Genomic DNA, 25,710 nt, shown 5'->3' with positions numbered 1-25,710 from the left:
ACTGAGCGAGCGCCGAGTGATCCCCGATTTGCCTCCGACCACAGTTTCTGTCGGCGATCAACAAAAAACAGTCGGCGACTGAAAAACCAGCCTAAAATCGTGTAGTGTGAACCTGAACTTATTTCTCGCATATTAATGTTGATGGGCCCCTAGCTAAATTTGCCTTGAGCCCCCAAATTGCTAAGTCCGCCACTGAGTACCAGCTGAGGTCGCAGGTCTCACTGAAAGACATCCTGAGTTGCAAGCTATTAAGCCATCTGAGATCATCATGGAACAAATATCTAGTGTTAAAAGAACCAGTATAAATGAAATAACAGCAGACATGACGTTGGCGGATCAACTTAAATGTGTGGAGGCCTTCAAGGACCTTAGGGTTAGAGGAGCTGCTGGCGAGACAGGACTCATGCTAGTGGGTTTTCAGGTGCTCGCCGCCAGTCTTCAGCCAATTCATCTAGCTAACATTGACAGTTACAAAAGAAATCCAAAAAAATATTGCAAAGGTATAGCTGATGAACATACACTGTATGGCTCATCATAGCCTGCCATTGTCAAAGTTTAATAAGCACCCTTATGTGCTTGTCGTGTAGGTTCAGTATACTCAACCTGGCAACCCGTATGAGCTTAAGTCTGGGGAGGGGCGCAGGCCGTTATTTGGACTAAAGTGTCCATTTTAAAGTTTAAGTCATTAAACGCTTAATTTCAGTATTACACATTGGTCCTGTATTCCAGGCCCAAACAGCTGCAATAACAGCAAGAAGAGACGTAGAAGAGACTTAGATAAGAAGAGACTTGGGATAGGGTATTTTATTTCACACATTTAGCCACACACAAACACACTTAAATGTACACACTGTTAGTCTGGAAGCAGAATGCTTCAGAATTTTTGTCTGAATACTTTTGTCGGTTCACAACAAAAATGACAATCATCGCTAAACAAATGTTCTTTCGTAAGTGCAGTGAGACGTGAAAAATCCATAGAAACACAATTAAACATTCACACTGAATAGACACACAGATAGATACACAACCGTCAGAGCAGATGGACGATATCCTGTCATTCATCCACTACTTTTAATGTCATGCGATATACCCGCATTCCTTCGCGATCAACCGACACTTCCTTCCTTCCAATCGACATAATGGGCACCCCTGCCTTATTAGCTACAATTGGTTGTAAGCACCTGTCTGTCGTTAGCTTCATGTTTTTGCTAGTGTTGCATGGTTTCTGTTTTTTATTGATTGTTTGCTTGTTTTTTGAATTAATAAATCCCCTGCAATAGTCCTAATAACTCTCCTAATCTGATTTCTGGTTATATTTTGCTAAAATTAGATCATCTCTCTCTCAGTCTGCTGCTGAGGCTCTTATTCACGCTTTCATTTCCAGTCATCTCGACTACTGCAATTCACTCCTATCGGGTATCAGTTCTTCCTCCATCCATAAACTCCAGATTGTTCAGAACTCTGCCGCCCGTTTCCTCACCCACACTTGCGTACGTCACCACATCACCCCTGTCCTTCACTGGCTCCCTGTCAAATAACGTATCCAATTTAAACTCCTCCTTCTGACCTACAAAGCCCTTAATCATCTTGCACCTTCTTACTTATCTGATCTTCTTCTTCCCTATAAACCATCTCGCTCTCTCAGGTCTTCCTCTGCTGGGCTACTAACCACCCCTACATTCCACCTCCAAGGTTTTGGTCACCGAGCTTTCTCTCGAATGGCACCTCGACTCTAGAACTCCCTCCCTTCTCCAGTTAAACATTCTGCTTCTCTTTCCACTTTCAAAACAAACTTAAAAACATATCTCTTTGCACTGGCCTATAACACTCCCCTTACCTTCAATATCTGACTCCAAACACCTACACCACTTTCAACTCCATGTACTCTCAACTCCACTTTATTTTACTCCATCACCAGCTTCCAATATGTTACCATACTTCATGACCTCTTCCCATTTACAGCTTTATTCTTATAGTCTGTTACCTGTACTTTTTCCATCTGTCTGTTCTGTTACTCTTAAATGTAAGCGTCTTTTGGTTCCTGAAAAGCTATATAAAAATAAAGAATTACTATTATTATTATTATTATTAATAAATAAAACCATGTACATGCACATTTAGATAAAATAATACATATTTACCATGTTATATCCTCAATCTGAATAAATAGAAGTGTTAAGTATACTTTCAGTATTTGACTAAAGAGACTCGGAGCTCTTTAGATTCAGGATAGGCTGAAGGGGGTAGATGAAGCCATCAGTGCCAGTTCTTCATAAGAGATCAGAGGCAGTTAAGACAGCATGGACGGAGGCGGAGCTTGTTTGACAGGGATTGCTACTGCATCTTCATATGAGGGCAAAAGGACCTGTCAACAGAAAAAATAACCTTGTATAAAACATTTACAGTAAAAATAGAACACTTATACTATTCAGTTAACAAGTAAACACCACATGAGATATCAATCAGCCCTTTGAGCAAGATCAGGTAATAGAATATATTAGAGTCCTATATTATATATAATAGAGTATATTAAGAGTCCTACACATGAAACAGTATGATGAGCTACTGAGTATACAGCGTGGTACCCTGTGATTCAGAGCAGTTGAGTGGGAAGTTGTTTCCTTTCTACTGACTGATCGTGGTTCATCTAATTCAGCTGCATACCACACCAGAGACAACCCTGCTACCCATTCAGAGGAATGATCTTAATGATCACCCACCATCGAGCAGAAATAGAGATGAGACTGTATACGCACACATACTGCCATACTGATCAATTTGTAAGTTAAACAGCATCTGCCAAATGTTATGTAAAATGTACCGCACTGATTACAGAGAAATGCTACTAAAACAGGCAGCTAAGGCACAGTGAGCATTTACAACAAAGTAAAGTCAAATGCAGGTGTGTGGTGTGAATGAGACTGCTATGTCGTCTCAACAGTCTGAACCCCTGAGGATTCATAATTTTTATGTGACTAGTACCTCTCCATACTACTCTTTACTCATAAGGGTTAGTCATCAGCATGTAGTAGACATAGACTGGTTTGCATGAAGTGGATACCAGTGGTGTCTGGTTACAGGCTCTCTAATGAAGTTTCCAACTCAAACACGGTATCAGCTCCGCCTAGGGTTCCACTCCACACTCAGGAAGGAAATTAGATCTGGTGTGAGCTCGTGAAAGTCCCGTGAGTCACATTGTAGCGTGCGTGCATGTGCCACTCTAAGATCAGACCAAAATATTTGCTAAAATTGATCGGGGTCTTTATATTTTGACTAAACCACACAGCTCAGTGTTTACAAATATAACAATATACATTTATAGAAACTGTATACGTGAATAAATATATTCAGAATAACAACATTTGTCCAGATCCTTGGAGGTATAAATGACTCCAAAAAGCATTGGCCAACTGTCTCCACCATACTCTCTCTGCATCTCTGCCAATGTTGTCAGCTGCTGAAGGAAAACACTGCAGCTGTTTTTGCTCCGCAGGAGAGCCTGGCGTGGGTGACGTCCATAACAGAGCCACATTACCACAGTACTTCACCCACCGCACAAACCACTGCCAAAAACAAACGTGAGTGAGAGCCCACAGATGTATGCAGCAGGATGGGGAGTGAACGGGCCAGCCAGTTTTCTGGGAAAGTGTGAGTGCTGATGGGTTTAGCAGGGTGGGCTACAGCGTTGGCCCCCTTCTGGCTTCCTTCCTCCTGCTCGAAGAGTTTAGTGACACAGTGGACCAGATGTCAGTGTCTCCACACCTGGAGCTCTTGCTCGGTTTGAAACTGACATTTTGTCCACTATCTGTGACCGAGTTTGTGTCTGTGACACTATCTGTGATTTCTTTCTTTTACTTTTCTATAAAATTTTCATAATTTTTTTTCATATGAATAGCACTTGGGTTTTCTTCACTCCACATACTTCCTCTTATTCCTCTCCTCTTCTTTCTTCCTTTATTTCCTCGCCTGTCATGGTGGGTCAGCCGGGAGGCCACCAGAGGGCATGTGTACCCACTCGCACACGCACCAAGCACCAAGCCACTTCCCCGGTCTCAATCACCTGACTACTAACACCTGTCCCCCATCAGTGTGCACCTCTTTACTATCCCACAGCTCGTGCAGTCCAGTGCCGCACATTCACTGAGGACTACGTGTCTCCCTTGGAGCCGCCTACTTCTACTGCTACGTGGAGATTGATATTCTTCGTCATATTTTCTTTGCTCATTTAAGTGTGAGCTCTTTCTGAAAGCTGTTGCTTTTGTGCTTTTGTGTTTGCATCCATCATGGAAAATAAAGAACATTACATTTATGGCATTTGGCAGACGCCCTTATCCAGAGCTACTTACATTTTGATCTCATTTTTTATACAAGTGAGCAATTGAGGGTTAAGGGCCTTGCTCAGGGGCACCTCAGTCATGGCCTCAGGTCTGGGAATCGAACCCACGACCCTCCGGTCATAAGACCAGTTCCCTAACCGCCAGGCTACGACTGCCCGTCGTACGTGATATGCAACCAGTGCCTGCGGTCACCTCTCTACACCCGTCACATCGCCCTTCTTCTTATTTCTTTATACAGGAACATGGAACATCTACAACCAATTACATACACTACAGTGTTCATCAATAAGTACATAAAATAACATCTAAATGCCCAAAATGAATATTGAAACCCAGAGTGTAAGAAAGCATGAAGGAGCTAGCTAGTAAAATGACTTCAGAACGCTTGCTCTGATCTTCTCTTCCTCGTGGGAGGAGAACTGGCTGTATGTGCTTTGTTTTCACCCACATTACACACTATTAAGCTTAACATTTGCTTTAGAGATTGCTTTAGCACATCTGCCTACAATAAAAAATGGATGGAAGCTGGAAGATACAGGGAGAAGAACAGGAGGAATGGGGAGAGGAAGTGTATTAAAGCAGTAAAGCCTTTGGAGAGGAGGAGATCATGACTGTGAATCCCACACAATTCGGCGTAGACTGAACTGGAGTAAAACATCTTACTCCTAGCAGGCGATGGGTGGAGTGTGATGGAAAGATGGAGACAAAGGAAGACTAGAGAGTGGAGAGATATAGAGATATAAGGACTATGCAGGGTGTAAAGTAGAGCGCTGTGGTGGTGGTGGGGCTTTGAGGTCAATTACATAAAACTGCTATTCTTAGTCATGCAATTTATTATGATAGCTGGAAAAAGACAAAAAGTCCAAATATTGGTAAGAGTTTTAGTGCAAAGCAAACATGTTTTGATTTAGCATTATTTAAAGTGTAAAATACCATCAAACGTTGTGAAGGGAACCTAGCGTGTGATGGCATCAAACTCACCGTGGTGTCATTCACGTTGGTGACGTACACAAGCACTTCTGCAACACTTCTGCTGTTCACGTATCTGTAGCAGCTCCACACACACAGCGTGAGATAAGCCTGGACAATGATAACGGCGACATTAGAAGCACCACCATAGTGTCTGAGGTCTTTATTTCCATCCGCAGGAAATAATAATAAACCTTTGATGATCCACCGATGTGCCACTCTACCAATAACTGAAACGGACGTCATACATCAGCAGAGGAATAAAAGAACTCCCAAATGTCTTCAAAGCACACCTGTCATCAAAACCTAGGACTAGACAGCTAATAGCTGGTGTTTGTAGTGGTTACCTTGAAAGCTAAAATGCAGGTGATGAAGAGGACTACGATGAGGAGCAGACACTCGGTGTTCATGGACATGACCTCTTCTCTGTAGGGAAGGTTTCCAGGCTGGGACACACAAGGGTGCATTACGTTATTTACCAAACAGTAAAAAATTTAATAAATATGTATCAAACAGTAATAAACAAAAAAATACAGGGCATACACAATGTTCTTCTGTCATATAATAATATTCACTTCCAGATGTGGATTTAGATAGAAATACATTAATTAATGAATTTGCAGAAATACAGTTAATATGAATCAAAATATGTTGAACACCTTTGGACCATCAGAAATAAGAATTTATCATTTCCAGTGGAAAGTCATTTTAATATTAATGGACATTGCATTAATGACATATCTCTTTGCATTGCCAGTTGTTACTATGGCAGGAAAAAATTTAAAATTCAAACATAAAGAACTGATCTACGCTCTTGAAACTAGATGCCAGCAAAATGAAATCTAAATTTCCCTGGAAAGGAAAGGGTTAAAAGCATTAGAGCCTTCTACCAACCTATGAGTGAGATATTTTATTGTCATCACTAGTAATTTTTTCTTTCCTTCTTTTTGCACAAATAAGCTGTAGTGAATGTGAAATGATCATGAGAGGAAACAAAGGGAAACTTGAATGATTCGACTGACATATGATCAGCCAATATTTTGATTTTGCTCAAAATATTGAGAGCAGAGAGAGCGAGAGAGAGAGAGAGAGATGGGGAGAAAGGAGTCATGATTGTGAGGATTCTGCCAGCATTGTCCTGCCAATGATAAACACACATACACACACAGACTGATATACAGCCAGACACACTGTCATCGGGCGAGGGGGTGCACCGGTCGCCCTCAGGTCCCCTTCACACACACACACACACACACACACACACACACACAGGTGAGGGGGTGCACCGGTCGCCCTCAGGTCCCCTTCACACACACACACACACACACACACACACACACACACACACACACAGGTGAGGGGGTGCACCGGTCGCCCTCAGGTCCCTTGTGTCCAAATACCACACTTTTGGTCATAGCGTTTCCTAATCGGAGCGCTGAGTTCGTGTTGGAGAGAGATCAGGCAGGGCTCGAAGGATATATTTTAAATCCTGATTGGTACATTTATTCACAGCACACGTGAAAAAAAAAAGAAAAACTTGTATAAAGAGAAAACAAATGAAAGTGAAAATTCTGGGGTTACCAACAGAGATTCAACTGCACCATAGCAGGTTAAAGCAACCTCTCTGTTACGGGCTTACTGCAGCCAGTAAAGAAATGGAATTGTCCCAACGACAACTCACTCCGCCAGTTTCACACACTCTAGAAACCAAATAAACCTCTCATTCCTCACTGCACTCTGTCCCTATAAACCCATAACCCCGCCCTCTGTCTAATTGGACCAAATCAATTATTGACTGGGGTGCGTTCACAGGGATATGCAATAAAATAACTTTAACATAAACACATACATATGACAAAAAATAACACATACACAACATAGGTACCTTCAAACAATATTTACATGGATATCCCTTTGTATCTTTTACCTTTGTGTATTCTTTTCCCAGGATGCTTCAGCTAGCCCCCCCTCTATGCTATATGACCATGGGCTCTTCTGGCCTGCATAAAGGAAGCCCTGAGAGGTGACTGCACTCCCTTGTGTTTCCCCTTTCACAACATGATTCATAAAGCATGCAGCAATGCCAATCAATTAAGTCACAGAGTCTTTGCAGTAATGGGGTAATGAATATGCAGTAATTAATTTCTGGTATGATGCTGTTGAATGCAGAGTTTAAATCTACAAACAGGATCCTGGCATAGTAAAGTATCCTTTACTATGAATGAATCAGATGTTCAGTCTGTTTAAGACAGGTGGACCAAGGAATTCAGACTAAAGGATGAAAGAGTTGTGATGTCTGACTTAAATCCAGAAGCTCTCACATTTCACCCGCAAGAATCACCTGTGCAAAATGATCAGCTAGGCAGCCAGACCCAGCAGTCATCCAATGATGCGGTAAGTGTTATGCCCACTCCAGGACAGAGTGAGTCATGATACTGAGAGCAAGGCAGAGTCTCCAAATACCTGTGAGCATAATCATGAAATGGAAACTGAACAGGAGAGTACAGCCACTGACCAGTTAGTAAGATTCTTGGAGCCTATGAGATCTATATGATCAAGAATGGCACCAGATAGTTTCGCTTACAAATCCCTAAGAAACCCTTAAATCCTTATTAGGTAGTTTATATTAGGTGAACTCGATAAAGCATTTTCCCAAGCCCTTGACTCTGCTCTGGGACCAAGTATTAGTTATTTGACGCCCTCTGAGATGGTTTAAAAGTTCTACATGTGAGCATGCATGCAGATTTATGGGAGGAGGATGTAACCCACCTAAATATCCCTGGAAAGGCAAGGTTTAAATTTAGTGTTAGGGCTCTCTCCCAGCCTATGAGTGAGACATTTTTTTTTCCTCTTTTCACCCAAAACAAGCTGTATTTAATTTTTTGTATGACTTCTTATAAAAAAACATTTTCTGACAGAGTTTACAAAAGTCAGCATATAATATCAGGCATTGTTGTGAAGTGATCATGAAAGGAATCCAATAGAGACTGGAGTGAAACAGCAGACGTGATCAGCTGACTATTTTATAGATTGATTTTGTTTCCAGAATTGAGTGAGAGAGATGGTGAACCAGGAGTCATGATTTTAAGGATCCCACCAGCATCATCCTATGGACGGCTAGAGTCCCACACACACACACACACACACACACACACTCCTATATATCCAGACTGATGTCAGCCAGACACACATATATAGTTTATATTAGGTGAACTTGATAAAGCATTTTCCCAAGCCCTTGACTCTGCTCTGAGCCCAAGTATTAGTTATTTGACGCCCTCTGAGCCTGACGCAGCCTGAAGACCCAATCTACCCAGGAAGCAACTTTTATTTTTTTATACATTGTCTTTTAAGGCCTGCTTTCTTTTCTTTTTCTTTATTAGTGCTTTCTCATTGATAAAGTTATTCAGTTTCAGTGTGCCCTTTCTAGTGCTGGGCGGTATACCGGTTCGCACCGAAAACCGGTGTTTCTTTTTGTTATGATAAGATACTGGCCACACCAGTTTAAAGCAGCACGGTCGTTAATTGTTTCTCAAGGGACGCTTTTTATTGCTGCGCCGCTAAGCACACATGCAACGGAGCGCAAATCTACCTTGCTGAAAACGAGGGACGTTCTGAACCACAAATTCTACCAAACATTGGTGTAAAAGATGATGATGCCCCAAAGGAACTTTTGCCAAATGAAGGAGCCGTGAAGTACATCGGGTTTTAAAGGTCGGACGTGGACCAAACAGTCACTTACTGCAAATGCTGTCGAGCAAAATTTGTCGAGATGTTATAGGACAAACGCATTACAAGAATTTGAATGATGCTGGTGATGTTGTGACAAGTTGGTATAGTGAGGTGCATGTACTATATTCAGTAGCACTTTGCTTGTACAGATGATGGACAATGAAACTAAAACCTGGTTTTGGACCACAATAATTTATTAGTATGGTGTAGGTCCTCCTTTTGCGCCCAATACAGCATAAATTCGTCTTGGGAATTACATATACAAGTCCTGCACAGTGGTCAGAGGTATTTTAAGCCATTCCTCTTGCAGGATAGTGGCCAGGTCACTACGTGATGCTGGTGGAGGAAAACGTTTCCTGACTCACTCCTCCAAAACACCCCAAAGTGGCCCCATAATATTTAGATCTGGTTACTGTGCAGGCCATGGGAGATGTTCAACTTCACTTTCATGTTCATCAAACCAATCTTTCACCAGTCTTGCTGTGTGTATTGGTGAATTGCCATCCTGATACACGGCACCTCCTTCAGGATACAATGTTTGAACCATTGGATGCACATGGTCCTCCAGAATGGTTCGGTAGTCGTTGGCAGTGACACACCCATCTAGCACAAGTATTGGGCCAAGGGAATGTCATGATATGGCAGCCCAACCCATCACTGATCCACACCCATACTTCACTCTGGGCAACAGTCTGGGTGGTTCGCTTCTTTAGGGCTTCTCCACACTGTAACTCTCCCGGATGTGGGGAAAACAGTACAGGTGGACTCATCAGAGAACAATACATGTTTCACATTGTCCATAGCCCAAGATTTGCGCTCTTTGTGCTATTGAAACTGATGCTTGGCATTGGCACGAATGACCAAAGGCTTGGCTGTAGCAGCCCGGCCATGTATATTGACCCTGTGTCAACGGACAGCTTTGGTGGAAACAGGAGAGTTGAGGTGCACATTTAATTCTGCCGTAGTTTTAAGTTTTTTAGATACAATCCAGGTTAGCAACAGAACATCCCTTTCAGACAGCTTCCTCTTGCGTCCACAGTTAATCCTGTTGGATGTGGTTCGTCCTTCTTGGTGATATTCTGACATTACCCTGGATACTGTGGCTCTTGATACTTCACAAAGACGTGCTATCTTGGTCACAGATGCGCCAGCAAGACGTACAACAGTTTGTCCTCTTTTGAACTCTGGTATGTCACCCATAATGTTGTGTGCATTGCAATATTTTGAGCAGAACTGCTCTTACCCTGCTAATTGGACCATCACACTCTACTCTTACTGGTGCAATGTGCAGTTAATGAAGATTGGCCACTAGGCTGGTCCAATTTAGCCATAAACCCTCCCACACTAAAATGACAGGAGTTTCAGTTTCATTGTCCAAGCCCTGTGTGTGTGTGATATATATATCACACACACACGCGCAGGAGTTTTACTTAAGGTAATGGTAGGTCTAGCAAAGGTGCAGAATATTTTTGGCTATGGTTAGATTAGCAATAAGCACTGAACACCATCATTTATGGTTGTGTTGATTTGAGTGTAGCTGACAGGCTAGGCTCCTCTCCTGAGCTCCTGTCACTCACCAGCTGTTGCAGATAGTCTTGGATGGTGTGTGGATTCACCACGATGCTCATTGCCACCAGTGCATTCATCGTAACGTCAAAGACTTGGTAGGAAAAAAATGGAATGATCCAAGCAGCATGTAGCTGAAGAAAGAGATATCATGAAGATTAGAAACACAATCTATTTTGAGGCCAAGGTACTAATATGGAGAGTTTCACATCAGTATGTTTCCTGGTCATACTGAGTAAACTGTGATCTTGCGATTTGATTTCCAGTTGAAAAGCTGTGGAGACCCTCACCTTATAAGCTCCATATGTTGCCATACCAGAGATCACTATCATGACTAACGAGATTGCAGAAGCAATGCACATATCTAGATAGAAGAAAAAAAAGACCTTCAGCGTTAGTGTTTTAAAGGAACATTATAGCTAGAATTAGCTTTTGCATTAAAGCTAGAAACAGCCTTTTTGTGGTACGCATTCATGCTGCCTTGCAAATGTTATTTTTACATCCTCTTATCAAAATGCTGTTGCTGTCCTTGACTTGTATAGACTGAGGCTATTGTTTAACATATGGATGTCACTTCTTAAACCTCAACACATTTTGAAGCTCAGCTTTCTTAAAGCTCAAACAGCACCATCTAATGCCTAAGAGCCTGCACTGTGGTGCAGATTTCTGTCAGACTCGGCAGAGTCCCTGGCAGAAATGCAACAATAACACATTTGAGATTCAGAGAGCTCTCACTTATTTAAGATGACCTTTAACACTGCAATGATTTTGATCATTTGACAGATTCAATTGAAAGTGGAACAACAATATACTATATCTATATAGTAAATGTCTAAAGGTGATGAATGATGCAATTCTATAAATTTCTGCTGAAATATTTTTTGGTGGTTAACTTTCATCACGTTTGAAGAGTTTGAGGCTGAGGAGGCTGGTGAGTAAAGAATTTTTGATATTGTTGAACCAAATTCTGAAATAAACACTTCTTGATAGTATTTTGTGATTTTATTTTTTTCCCCAAAGAGAGTTTTCCTGAAGAGGGTTACACAACTTCTGCAACTTTTCCCAATATGATGACCACAGATACACTGCCACTTAACTAGACCAAACCTCCTGCCCCAGGTGGTGTGGTACGTACTGTGGGCAGCACCAACACATTCTTCTACAACGTTTTTGCTTTAAGTAAAACTCAAAATGTATATATCATGGCAAAGTGTCTGACAAAGATTTTTGAGAGCATTGGTTGTGCTTTTATGACGTCTTACTGGCATCGTCCATCATGTCAAGGTCGTTGGCCAACTCAGCACTGGTCAGGTGATACTGATTTGGGTCACTTAGTGCTGTGAGGAGGATGAGGAGAACCACAGAATTGATGAGCTACAGACACAAATAATGGGACATCGGATCAATATTGTCATACAGACAAAAACACTATACAACCTAGTCAAAAATGCAGATACACTGTACAGACAAAAATAATGTCCTTGTACAGCACATTTAACACTTTTGAAACTACAGACAGTGTAAATACCTAAATTAAGCAGTTGAGTCCTAGTTTCTAAGGACATGTTTAAAGGTTAGTACATAAGCACATTCCTGGTATTATATTTTATTCTCCAGGATTTTGATACTATGAGAACGTTAAAAATTTTAGATACTCTATATTTACTGGTACATTCCTGTTGCCATTGCTATCTGCAGTGAAATGGACCACACTCACAACACTATACATGACAGAGTCCTGGTGGAAGCCATCTACTATGAGCTAACTGTTCTCACACACGCATCACTCCCACCCCTGAGACTCTCCGTGAGTATTGTGCCATGTTTCATATCCACACACACACAAGCTTATCCTCTTGTTCAGTAGAGTGACACTAGGGACGGCCAGTTAAAATGGTTCACTAATCTTTAGAGTTGTAGGAGCTGGTGGAACAGTCTGGACATCCAGCAGCCTAGCTGGGATCCCCAGGCTTAGATACTGCCTATAACTTTATGGGCTCCTATATTCTATTGCCTCAGCAAAACTAGAGTTGAAATCTGAGGAAAGGAAATGCGTTTCAAAAATACTTCAATAAATTCACAGAAGTGGGAACGTGGAATTTATTATCCTCTCCCTTCAACCACTCAAAGTCTCTCCACTTTACTCCACAGAGAGCCAGCTCTACATGTAATTGAAACTCATGACATCTAGACTAGTCATGAATATCTGAAAAACACTAAGGACAATCAGAATTTTCTTTATGTTAATCTTTAAAGGTTTAATTTAAACCCTAAACACTGCTGAGGCTTTGGGTATTATTAACTATAATTTATGACGGAAAGTTAAGACTAACTGGACTTAATATAGCCGTTCACACAATTGTGACGTTCGGAAACAGTGGGTTTGAAGAGACTCCTCTGTATGAAGTAAATTTTTAGTTACAATGCAATGGAAAATACCGGACTAATCAAGATAGAATCGGCCGGATCCTGTTACAGAGAGACTCAGGCAAACACACTGAGGGAAGCCAGTGAATAATGGATGGAATTAGTAGTGTTATGTTCTCGCTGCTTTTCTCATAGTCTCTTGTGACTAAACAACAACAGCAAATAAACAAATCAATGTTAATTTATACAAGTAAGACGTATCGGTGTGACAGGCATGAACTCTTACTTCGAAGTACAAAATAAGTAAATATGAAATTGCACTGCAAAAACGTGAATTACATCCCGAGGCCAAGCAGAGATCGTCCCTACAATAACATAAACAAGCTATGCTATATATTTTTTCTGTGTGGTCGGTTGTTCTTATGTTCTGGATGGATCTGAAAAGGGAGACATCCCCATGCTCCTTCTGTGACTTAGAAATACCGACACTTTTTTGTATCATCTGTCTGTCTTCTAATCTGTTTTATGGTAATTTTATGTATATAGTGTACTTTATCATGTTATCCTCCGAATGCATCAAACCTGCTAAATACTTGAAAAACCGATGACCATCTGGCAGTATTTGAGCACAACTCTTACCATGTACCAGACTCCGAGTATGATGGTCCCGGTTCGAACATGACAGCAGAGACAACAGCGAGTCGAGTGAAGTCGTTCCCACGGAAAAATCATCTTCTAGTCTGTTCACATACACCTTTCCTGGAGAAGACAAAACTGCCCGCGAGTAAAAGAACAGTCCTTCAGGGTTTACATGCTCAAGGAAAAGTCCTCTGAAAATAGGTTACTGCTGCGAATAACAGCGGGTAATAGAGTGTGACAGCCGTCCCACGTGAGCGCCGTGGGGTTACCAGTGATGTAACCAGAGATGTAACGAGCTCATCCCACAATGACGCTTCAGGCGTTACCAGGTCGTTTCGGAGAAAATCGAAGACTAAAATGCTACCATATATTTCATGTGTAAACTAATTGATAGAATTCATATCAAAATACTAGCATACATTTGTATTTAAAGACATGCATCAAGACTCTTCTGTCTTGGCACCCAGGTGATGGAATTAACTTAGCCAGGTTGTACAGCTGAAACATTGGCTTTTTCACACTCACGTTTTCACTGAGTGACTGAGCACTTTACGATATGCCTTAAAAACAGTCGTGCAAAATATCTGAGCATCCGTCAGGCAATGAGAGTGGACATCTAAGGTAGTAGAGAAAATCTAATGATCTTTATTCACGCCAAGGTATACAACAAATTGTGGGTTTTTATCCTTACTTGGAGACTTCAGACTTGGAATATTTTACCTTATTCAGCTTTAATGTATGTCCGGGTTATGTATGCTACTTTAGACTGGTAGTTAGAATCATAGACCGTATATATAATATATATACGGGCTCTGGTTAGAATAGTTAAATACTATTCTTGAAAATAATCCCAATTATGCTGTAGACTACACCCCTCTAGAGGTCATTAAAAAAACTTAAAATCTGTTGTTGGAAATTGTTTATGCTTTTGTACTCTGTATTTTTCTCTCGTTTTGAACGTATTTTATATCTTGACGGGGCTACATATTATCGCATTGTTAACGGATCCTGGAACAACTTTGTAATGTTTGGATTACAGTAACACCGACTGCTATGTTGCTTGGTTTATTACCTGACGGTCGCTTTGGGAGAGTGAACTTTCTGCGCATGTTCCGTTTGAAATCCTGTGGAGTTTTTACGCAAAAGTGCGTAGCTTCACTGATCTTCCAATCATCGCTGTGTGGAGTTTCTCGCTGTGTATGATATGTAGATCTGTAATTCTGGGCAACGTTTGCGTTTTACGAACACACCCCTGGATATTCCTCAGGAAGCCCGTAACTTTACAGACTCTTACGAAAAGACAATTGGCAAGGCCCTGGCAGGGCTACGGATATTTAAAGTAGACTGTATTTAAACTAAAGAATGTACAGAACAGAGTGATTTAGTTGTAAAATCCAGAAGTAAGCAAAATGAACAAATAACGACCGAATATCGACATAATAGCTTACAGGATATCTATATTTTGCAAGCTGTGTAGGTAAGACGTTTCTCACGAGTGATCCGATAACTAGTTACACTAAGGTTAATTTTTGAATACTTATGCCAGAAATATGGGTATGTACACCAAATATGTCTATTTTTCTATGCCATTTCAAACTTAAAACTTAAAACCGTGTGGGATAAAGATAATGATTTTCGCTAGCTCGACTCAAACATGAGTATTAGTACATGGAAATTTCTTAACAACATTGCGTTGGAAGTGGACTACACTTGTTAATTTAGGTTAATGTAGTTAGGTTAATGTAGTTAATGTAGTTAGGTTAATGTAGTTAATGTCCTCCCTATGTTTTCGTTTTTGACATGAAAACATGTTAAGTTATGTTTTGTGTCTGGATCTCAGACTAACTTCAAGGCACGAGTAGAAACCGAACCCTCCGACATTCCTATGTTCACAACAGCATGCACCAGCAAGTCAGTGCTGAGCTTTATGATAAATTGTATTTAACTGTCTTACCCTGAGGTGTAGGCGGGTTATAGGCCTTTACTATAAGTTATTTTAAGACTTTATAACGTAGATCGGTATTATTTCAGAAATTACTGATAAATAATAAGTTTTCTAAGAGAGCAAAACTCCCCAAACGTCTGGAACTTCTGCGTTTTTCCAGTCGGCCAAATTCACAAAGGAGACACATTTGTCTAACAACTTGAAGTTGAGATCTATATGTTTTACCTATTTCGTGTTATAATCACAAAAGTAGACCTGTATTACATCTTTTCTGTATTTTTTTAAATGTACATTTTATTTTATTTGTGTGACAGATTACGCAGTGTTAACGTGAGCAGTTGCAACCATCAGAAATGAGATCAGTCGTCTGATTCCTCCACGGACATGATCCTGATCCATGAGCTCGTGGAGTTTGGAGGAGTAGGACCTGCCATATTATCTGAAGCCCAAACCACATCATCCCCTCTGATGCATTCCTGTTAACAAACTGTGGTGGACTAGGTAGCACCATGTTAAACCCTGTCTGGCTGAGTTTGGGAGTGTTTATGGGGCTGGCGGACTTGTGCCTGACTCACAGCCATTTCACCTGTGAGCCAGTGAGAGTCCAGTGGTGCCACAACATGCCATACAACATGACATTCTTCCCAAACATGCTTGAGCACTATGACCAGGACATCGCCGTCAGTAAGATGAAGGTACGTGTGGTGGCGGTGTGGCCGTTTCTCATGTTCTGATGAAAGTTTTAATGATCTAATGAAATGACAGTCAGGGAAACCGGTCAGGGTTCAAAACTATAACACGTTCATGGATGCACTTCACTTTAAAATCACAAAAAAATTAATGCAAAGATTAAAAAAATCAGTCTGAGGAAGTCTAATTATTTGAACAGTGAACTTGCCCTGCATACTTGGAAATTAATTGAAAATTTAGATAAACTATGTAGTGGTGTTTACTTTGTAGTCTGTACTGTAGGGAGGTGTAGTGTTTCTGCCCAGCGGAGGAACTCTCTTGACCATGTCTGAAAGATTGGATTTCACACTGGCTTTGAGTGCTGAGAGATCAGCTCACTCCTTTTGTTTCTGTATCAAGTAACGGACCCAAGCAGTACTGGTTGCTAGGTAACGGCGCTCATCACTTTATTGTTCAGGCCTTTGATTTAAAAAGTCACTACAGCAGAGGAAGGAAGGAAAAAGGGAGAGAAAAACATGCAGGCCAGCTGTGTGTGTGTGTGTGTGAGTGTGTGTGAGAGAATGTGTGAGAATGTGTGTGTGTGTGTGTGTGTGTGTGTGAGTGTGTGTGTGTGTGTGTGTGTGTGTGTGTGTGTGTGAGAATGTGTGTATGTGAGTGAGTGTGTGTGTGAGAGTGTGTGAGTGAGTGTGTGAGAGAGAGAGTGTGTGTGTGTGAGGTGGGGGGGGGGGTGCTGTCATTGTGGCAACATCAAATGTTCATGTCGCAGCACAAAAGACAACAGCAGACACAGTGAACACACTCCTATATAATGACGCAGGTGTTTATTTTCTGGAACAGGTTTTTGCATATTTCAGCATTTTGAATCATTTATTTGCTTTGCAGGGGTAAGAGTACAAGTATGTAACAGGATTGCTTTTTGTGTCTACTTTCAGCGTTTCTCGGGTGTTGCGGTGCCTGGGTTACAGTCCCAGCTGAGATACGGGTTTTGTACCAGACTAGTTGCAGTATAACGGCAGGTACAGAGGGCAGTGTCCAGCTACCACTATCCCCACACCTTAGGGTCTCCATAGCAGGATTCAAGAGCAGGAAGTCAACTCCGCCCCTTTCCTGACCGGGGTGAGCATAGTGGAGCCGTGGTCAAATGGTCTTCTGTTCACCAGCATTTCCTGCACTTTAACTGATAACAATGGCATGCCTTAAAGCTCCAGTCCAGCTCCTGATCACCAACCAACTACAGACCCAGCTGGCATGGCAGGAGACTGGGGCATTCTGTCTTAATACACTATGGGCTTTTGGACACGGCAGTCAATTCAGAATTGTATAAATGTTAGTCTTGCTGGCACACAAGAGCAAGGACTCCTGCTAAAAGCCTGACAATATTTAGCTTTCATGCTAAACACACAACAGCATTAATAACTGAAATACAGTGAAGTAACCAGGAAGACATCAGCCTATCAGAAGCTGGAAATCTATTTTTTTCCAACAGACCTACTGAGGTTATAACCTGTCATTTGTCATTGTTGTAACATTTGTCATAATGTGTCGCATGTTATTCCAAAAGCCCAGACACTTGTGTTAAGGTTTAGTTAAACAGGAGCTGTGAATGGACGCTACATTATTTTCAGATTTTACTACGTATTACCATCACTTCCATTATTGATTATAGCAATAGCAACGTTTTCTTTCAGTTTATTAGCCAAATATGTGATCTTTTACCTACAGTTTGAGGTGTAGTGAGGTGATAATTCTGAAGTGCTGATCTCAAAATACTTTTAAAGAATTGAAAAAGAACTTTAAATATTGAAACACTGCAGTTCTGGACTGTGGTTCCAGACAGTCTCCAGGTAGTCTGTATGCTCCTTTAAAAGCAGACGAGATCCTCATTTTATCTCATGTTAAGGGGAAGCTAAGGTAAATAGCTGGAGTAATTTTTTTGATTTCATCTTTTCTTGCTTGTGTGCTCCTGTCTGATGCCTGAGGCGTTTCTCCCAGCTCGTTCCCATGGTGACTGAGCTGCAGCGTAACCTCTTTGTTTTGCAGCAATTCATGCCGCTGGCTAACCTGCGCTGCTCTCCAGACGTGCACCTCTTCCTGTGCCGGGCCTTCGTCCCGCAGTGCACGGAGCAGACGCGTGTGCACCGGCCCTGCAGAGGGCAGTGTGAGCGTGTGCTGGCCGACTGCGAGCGCAACATGCACACCTTCGACATCAGCTGGCCTGGGGAGCTCCAGTGTGACAGGTGTGTGTGTGTGTGTGTGTGTGTGTGTGGGGCGCAGTAGAGCGAACCTCGCCCTGTAGACCAGTGGCTGTAACATGACTTAGTATTGAATAAAAGAGTTTTTTTCCTTTGGGGAAAGGTTTGTAGGGTTTTGCTTAGTAGTGAGAAAAATGTTATTGTGGTTGATTAGTTGCTTTCAGATTTTGTTTGTACAGTTTTTCTGTTCATCCATGAAGTACCCTGCATTTAGAACAGCCATAACCATACAGCTGAGTTTGTTTTCTGTATTGTAATAGGTTGGAGCCCTGTGGCTCTGGAGATGGATCACCAGGTCCCCCTGTAAAGGACACGGTCACTCCTAAAGCCTCCCCATCATCCAGCAGGGACCTGGGCTTCTGGTGTCCCTGGGAGCTGAGGACCCGGCCTGGTCGGGGCTCCTCTTTCCTGGGTGCCCAGGACTGTGCGCCCCCCTGCAACAACATGTACTTCAAACCGCACGAAATCGAGTTCGCCAAGACGTTCATCGGCATCTCCTCGGCCGTCTGCCTGTGCGCCACGCTCTTCACCTTGTTGACCTTCCTCATCGACGTGAAGCGCTTCCGCTACCCGGAGCGCCCCATCATCTTCTACGCCATCTGCTACAGCGTCGTCTCCCTCGTCTACTTCATCGGTTTCTTGCTGGGCGACAAGGCGGCCTGCTCCCCGCCCGCCCAGACGGGCACCAATGCAACCGTGGTTCAGAGCAGCCAGAACAAAGGGTGCACGATGCTCTTCATGCTGCTCTATTTCTTCTCCACGGCCGGCATGGTGTGGTGGGTCATCCTCACCATCACCTGGTTCCTGGCAGCGGGGCCCAAATGGAGTTGTGAAGCCATCGAGAAGAAGGCTGTGTGGTTCCACACGGCGGCCTGGGGCGTCCCAGGCAGCCTTACCGTCATGCTGCTGGCCCTGAACAAGGTGGAGGGTGACGGCATCAGCGGCGTGTGCTTCGTGGGCCTCTACGACCTGGCCGCCCTGCGCTGGTTCGTGCTGGCCCCGCAGGCCCTGGGGGTGCTGGCCGGCCTCTGGCTCCTGCTCGCCGGCATCGTCTCGCTCAATCACGTGCGGCAGGTGATCCAGCACGATGAGCGCAACCAGGAGAAGCTGAAGAAGTTCATGATCCGCATCGGCGTGTTCAGTGGCCTCTACCTGCTGCCCCTGCTGACGTTGCTGGCCTGCTACGTGTACGAGCATACGCTGCGTGGCGTCTGGGAGAAAACCTGGATCAGAGAGCACTGTCAGGAGTACAGCATTCCCTGCCCCAACACAGTAAGCCTCTCCTTCCTCCTCGCTAACGTGCAAACCTAGCCGGACATGCATGCGTTCAGTGAATCTGAGCATCGGAACTTTGAGGTTCATGGAGGACCATGGGGGGGGGGGGGGGGGGGTCCTAGGGAGACACCACAATGGCAGTGATGGTGAAACTATAGTGAAAAGTTTGAACATACTATGATGCACTTTTTTTTTGTGGTGAGACATGGTTAGGTTACGATCACACTGATTGAACTCTTAGTGACGTGCTACTGCACATTTCTCAGCAACATTAGGCAGTTCTAACATATCCAACACAGTACATTATTATTGACCCTGTGTCACAACTTTGGGCCAAACTCGACTGGGTTGTTGATTTTTGTTGTTCGACTCGCAGAGAGTGGATTCCTCCCGGCCGGACCTGTCCCTGTTCCTGTTGAAATATCTGATGACGCTTGTGGTGGGCATCTCGGCTGTCTTCTGGGTCAGCAGCAAGAAGACTTGCTCACAGTGGGCCTACTTCTTCAACAGGACACGCAAGAAAGAGTGAGTGTCCCGCTCCCTTCCTGTCTCGGTCCCAGCAGCAGGTAGGAGAAACCATCCTGTGACACTGTGTTAAACACAGTGATTGAGGCAAAGCAGGAGAGATGTGAAGCTACCACCTGACCTGTGAAATCTTGAATGTAACATAATGTCAGATTTAACATAACAGTCAATGACCTATGAACCTATGAATTCAACTGAGTCTGAAGTGTCATCACATCTGAGTGTGAGGTAAAGACGGAGAAGAATGTCTCTTCTACATCGCTTGTTCGTCATTATGAGCCCTTCTGACTCGGGGGGCCCTTTGGTAACTTATTAAAGCTTTTAAACTTGAGTTTTAAACCAGTCAGACATTAGCATAGTGTTACTGGAGGAAACTCCGTTCTAATTAAGGCCATCTGATTCTGCTACTCAGCCCTTGGGGTGACTCCCCAGCTGAACCAGTCTAATTGGTTTTTGGGGTTCTCATTTCTGTTATATTTTTAATACTAGCTATCTGAGTCTGGCTCTCTGCACAACTGCTTTTTGACAGCCTGTTGTGCAGTTCACTGTTGAATAGAATTTTATATGATTTCATAAAAACAGTATAAGCTAAGATTTTGGCATTACCAGCATTTTCCTCATGTAATAAAACTAATCAGAGGTGAATAGCAGATAGACACACTTGTTTGCTTGGTTGTTGAGACACATACTAGTCCATTGAAAAGCACAACAATTACACAAAACGATATCTCTCTCACTCACTCACTCACTCACACTCTCTCTCTCTCTCTCTCTCTCTCAGTCCCATCACCGAGAGCCGCCGTGTCCTGCAGGAGTCCTGCGAGTTCTTCCTAAAGCACAACAGCCGTGTCCAGCACAAGAAGAAGCACTACAAGCCCGGCTCACACAAGCTGAAGGTCATCTCCAAGTCCATGGGCACCAACACTGGCGTTCCGTCAGCCGACGCCGCTGTCCCTGTCGCCACAGGCAACCACCATGCGCCCACCCACAATGCCGGGCCGGAGCCGCGGGGCTCGTCGGAGGCGTCCGCGCGGGACCAGACGGAGCAGGGCGGCTCGGGACGGGCGTCTAGCCGAGCCAGCAGGGAGAGGAGCGCGGGGGGGCTGCAGGCAGACAGACGTAGCAAGGCCGGCAGCTCCAGCAGGACGGAGAGCCTCCGCAGAGCCCCGGAGGGCAGGTGAGCTCCACCCTGGCAGAAACATTTATATGGCCATGGTTAACAGGTCGGATCCCGATTAGCTTCATCAGCATTGTGTCACTGACTGTCACTGTGCTGTCTTTCAAGGATGAAGCCCAGTGATGACGTGATAGACAAGGTGCAGCTGCCAGTCGGACATTCCTCCGTCCAGAACCCTGTCCTGGGCTCCATACCCAGACCTCCGTTGGTGGCTTCAGAGCTCAGCCAAGCCAAGGAAAGTTCCAACTCCAATGCGTGAACAGCACACGTACACACACAACATAACATGGACACACACACATGCAAGTAACGCGCCATACGCCTACCCATCCTGTTTGCCTCCGTCTGCGATGTCTCCAAAGTCCAACATTAAGCCAAATCACTTGAAACAGAAACACTCTTCATTCAAAGCATCAGTGAAAACATTTATATGCCAAATCCAAAGTCTATGTGCCAAAACGTGCCACAATGCCTCTCATGCTGTTCCATTTAGCCAGTGGGTCCTGGGTCCAGAACCGGTGTACACTGTTGGATTTAGATGCTTGGTACAACACATGAGCACAAATCAGTGTTGTGTGGTAGCTCAGTAATGTAAAATCACTAGTGCTGTCAATTCCAGGTGCCGCGATTAAAAGTCCTCACCAGGATTTTGCTCAGGCTTTCTGGATTGTGTTGATTCCACTAATTTTACCTGGATTGCTAATTAGAAAATCTAGCGAGCTTGATCAAAATCCTAGTGAGGATTTTTAATCGCGGCATCTGGAATTGACAGCACTAAAAATCACCTGTAGCTTTATCCATGGAATTGAGACTCTGCAGGCCTTTAGTCTGCTGCACAGAGCAATAACAATGACAAATGACAATGTCAGAAAATATCATTAATAAATTACACAATATAGTAAAATAAACTAAAATTATCATGAAATGGGTGCTACCATATGTGTGTACGTTTTAAATTTTGTAGCCAAATTGTAATGTATTTGGAAACGGCCAATTCAACGCTAACCGCCCTGATTCCCTCATACCTTTGGGGTCTTTTTATGTGTTTGTTATGAATGATGAAAAATGTATGTAGAGAGCAACTAGTTCTCAAGAATTCTAACCTAACTACAAACACAAAGACCTACTCAAATGCTTTGTAATGCTACCAAATATACACTGCCCTGACTTTCACTGGTATTTTGATCATCGTTGACCTGTGGCAGTTTCTGTGGGACCAAAACCAAGCTGTGGACTCTGTTGTTTTTTGAAACCTGCCCAAAGTAATTTAATTTTGTGTTTGTCAGTTATGGCCAGAGAAATCCAAATCAATCTCTTCTCACTGACCTCCACAGAATACCTCTCTGTTTGAATAAGTGGCAAAGAGATGTTGAAATGTTTTGAAATGAGGGGTGGGATGATGCAGATAGTAGATTGAGAATATAGGAAAGCACAGTAGTTGTTTAAGTAGTACAGCTTTCTTGTTTTATAATATTTATGAAGTATCACTAGAAAGGTCTTCACACTGGAGTAGAGTACTAGCATTCCTCAGTCCAGTTTCAGAGTTTCAAGGAAACATCCGGCCGTCTCGTTAGGAAGCGCTATACGTTGTTTACATCTGAAATTTACATGAAGGTTCTCATTCATTGCTCAAAATTTTGATCACGCATTTATGCTTGTTGTCAAATTATGAGTAACTGACTGGAAATGAAAATTCATGCCCATATCCAAGTTAGCATAGCGCCAAGAGCAACTAGCCAGGTTGATATGAACTCTCTTATCGATATTTGTTCTTGTGCTTCAGTCCCTTTCTACATAATCATTGTATAAAATAACCACTCTGTTTTGATGTTTTGATGTTGATGTCTTGTTTTCTCTGCTGAGGTGCAGCATTCTAATTTTCTTTACATATACATAATGTCCGTCTACCACAGACCCACGAGATGCATCAGACTCGTCCAGATACAATTGTACTATAGGTATTATGGTGCACATAATCTCTTTGACCATGTCCACAGTATTTTTGCATTTTTCTATACTAGTCATATATAATAAATCTACTTCCATTTCTTTTGTACAGCTTTTAAAGAGGGCCATGTCCATTTAGTTGTCATATTTGTGTTTGGCATAGGCCAAAGATTATTTTTGCTTTAGTTTTACTGTAATTTAGCATTTTCAGCATTTGAAACAAAATTACTTTGTTGTTTTGATGTTCGTATCGTTATGGCAGCCTTAGGTGTCCATTTTAGTTTGATTTCTAAATAATCCATGCTCATGCAAATGACCTAGATCCCTTCAAAATGTGTGCTACTACTGCTAACTATACCTTTGTATTTAATTTAAAACATGTCTTAATGAATTTGTATTAGTTCTTCTGAGAGAAAATCCCATTTTAAATTATATGTATTGGTTAAATGTGAAAGTAATGAATGATGTACTGGAAATTTGTTTGTAGACCTGAGAGCCAGCAACTCTTTGAAACGGCCATTCAGCCGTTTAAACAGGACATGTTTTACAAGGCATTGTCTTCTGTAAAAACTGTGTGGAAAAAAATCACATTTGCAAGCCTTTTCAGAATGGTGCGTGTGTTTGTTCACGACAGAGCATGTGGACAGGCTTATGACTTCATAAGTGTGAAAAAGAGAGGACTGTTATTTTATACTATTGGTGTTTTTTTTATGAACAATGCTGTATGTCACAATACTTTTATTCTGTATGTTGTAAACTTTCATATATTTCCTGTACAAGAGTATTAAAATAAAAAAGCAACAAAATTTACATTTAGCTTAGTCTTTCTTACTAGTTCATATACTCATATTATCCACAGATATATAAAACTAATACTTTACTGTAGCCTGGAATGTGATCTTTCATGCATAATCAGAGGAGTTGGCAAAAACCTAAAGCTATGAAAACCGTAAACCTCCCCTTTACATTATAACCCCACCCTTAGGGTCCTGACCCCTTTACGTTATAAATCAAATCAAATCAAATTTTATTTATATAGTGCTTTTTACAACAGTTGTTGTCACAAAGCAGCTTTACAAGTGCCGAGTCCTAGCCCCCAGTGAGCAAGCCAAAGGCGACAGTGGCAAGGAAAAACTCCCTAATTGTGAATACAGACGCTGTTTACAGTGGTGAAGCTGTGAAATCTGGACACTGAAGTATTGTGGCACCCGTGAGCCAACAGTGACGGACGCTCCTACTTATAACCCCACCCTTAGGGTCCTGACCCCTTTACGTTATAACCCCACCCTTAGGGTCCTGACCCCTTAACTTTATAATCCCACCCTTAGGGTCCTGACCCCTTTACGTTATAACCCCACCCTTAGGGTCCTGACCCCTTAATTTTATAACCCCACCCTTAGGGTCCTGACCCCTTTACGTTATAACCCCACCCTTAGGGTCCTGACCCCTTTATGTTATAACCCCACCCTTAGGGTCCTGACCCCTTAATTTTATAACCCCACCCTTAGGGTCCTGACCCCTTAACTTTATAACCCCACCCTTAGGGTCCTGGCTCCTTAACGTTATAACCCCACCCTTAGGGTTCTGGCCCCTGTACTCAGTAAGCAGGGTGTTGAATGGAAAGAGCAGGATTGGGGAATAAAAACTCCTGTCTGCCTTGCTTAAGGTTCAGCTAGATTTCTAAATATTAGCTTCACCAGTATTTATGAAAGTATTTATTAATACATAAAAAACCTAGTTCATATCTAGTCTTTGGTTAACACTATTGTACATTAGTCCTCGGAGTATTACAGTAGTGACATGTATTTTTTCCCCAACTTGCAGTTGAACCCAGTTCAAATGCTTCATTGGTTTAATTGTGAAGTAAAGTGTGGAAAAAGCCAGACTAGCCACACGCTGCGTTAGGATTTTGGGTTTGTAAAGGATTCTGCGCAGAGTCCTGGACATGTAGTACAGCTTCTGGATGGTTCTGTCATTAGGCTCCAGGTCCTCCACTAGAGGAGACAAACATCACAGATGAATATACTGTATATATACACACACACACTACCGTTCAAAAGTTTGGGGGTCACCTAGACAATTTTGTGTTTTCCCTGAAATCTCATACTTTTATCAAATGAGTTGCAAAATGAATATAGTCCAGACATTGACAAGGTAGAAATAATGTTTTTTTTTTTATTTGAAATAATTTTCTACTTTAAACATAGCTTTCATCAAAGAATGCTCCTTTAGCAGCAATTACAGCATTGCAGACCTTTGGCATTCTAGCTGTTAATTTGCTGAGGTAAT

At 42.5% G+C, this 25,710-nt stretch overlaps 2 protein-coding genes across 2 annotated transcripts; one reads left to right on the top strand and one right to left on the bottom strand.

Annotated features, from left to right (window-relative positions):
* Positions 1-778: 778 nt before the first annotated feature.
* LOC143519508 (lysosomal-associated transmembrane protein 4B-like) lies at positions 779-13,875 on the bottom strand. Its single transcript, XM_077013024.1, has 7 exons — positions 13,611-13,875; positions 11,867-11,978; positions 10,895-10,968; positions 10,616-10,738; positions 5,654-5,752; positions 5,319-5,417; positions 779-2,365 (listed from the first exon to the last, which is right to left on the bottom strand). Exons 1-7 carry the CDS (start codon positions 13,701-13,703, stop codon positions 2,291-2,293), a joined length of 675 nt encoding a protein of 224 aa, XP_076869139.1. The 5' UTR covers positions 13,704-13,875; the 3' UTR covers positions 779-2,290.
* Positions 13,876-14,877: 1,002 nt separating this feature from the next.
* fzd6 (frizzled class receptor 6) lies at positions 14,878-24,231 on the top strand. Its single transcript, XM_077012990.1, has 7 exons — positions 14,878-15,087; positions 15,870-16,250; positions 18,286-18,482; positions 18,758-19,769; positions 20,149-20,297; positions 21,079-21,474; positions 21,583-24,231. The coding sequence occupies exons 2-7, from the start codon at positions 16,065-16,067 to the stop codon at positions 21,731-21,733; spliced, it is 2,091 nt and encodes a 696-aa protein (XP_076869105.1). The 5' UTR covers positions 14,878-15,087; positions 15,870-16,064; the 3' UTR covers positions 21,734-24,231.
* The last annotated feature ends 1,479 nt before the right edge of the window (positions 24,232-25,710 follow it).

This window comes from Brachyhypopomus gauderio, chromosome 7, assembly GCF_052324685.1.
Source record: "Brachyhypopomus gauderio isolate BG-103 chromosome 7, BGAUD_0.2, whole genome shotgun sequence".
Taxonomy (NCBI): Eukaryota; Metazoa; Chordata; class Actinopteri; order Gymnotiformes; family Hypopomidae; genus Brachyhypopomus; species Brachyhypopomus gauderio.
Note: the sequence above shows the minus strand (reverse complement) of the source record. Positions and strands in the feature narration are given on the sequence as shown.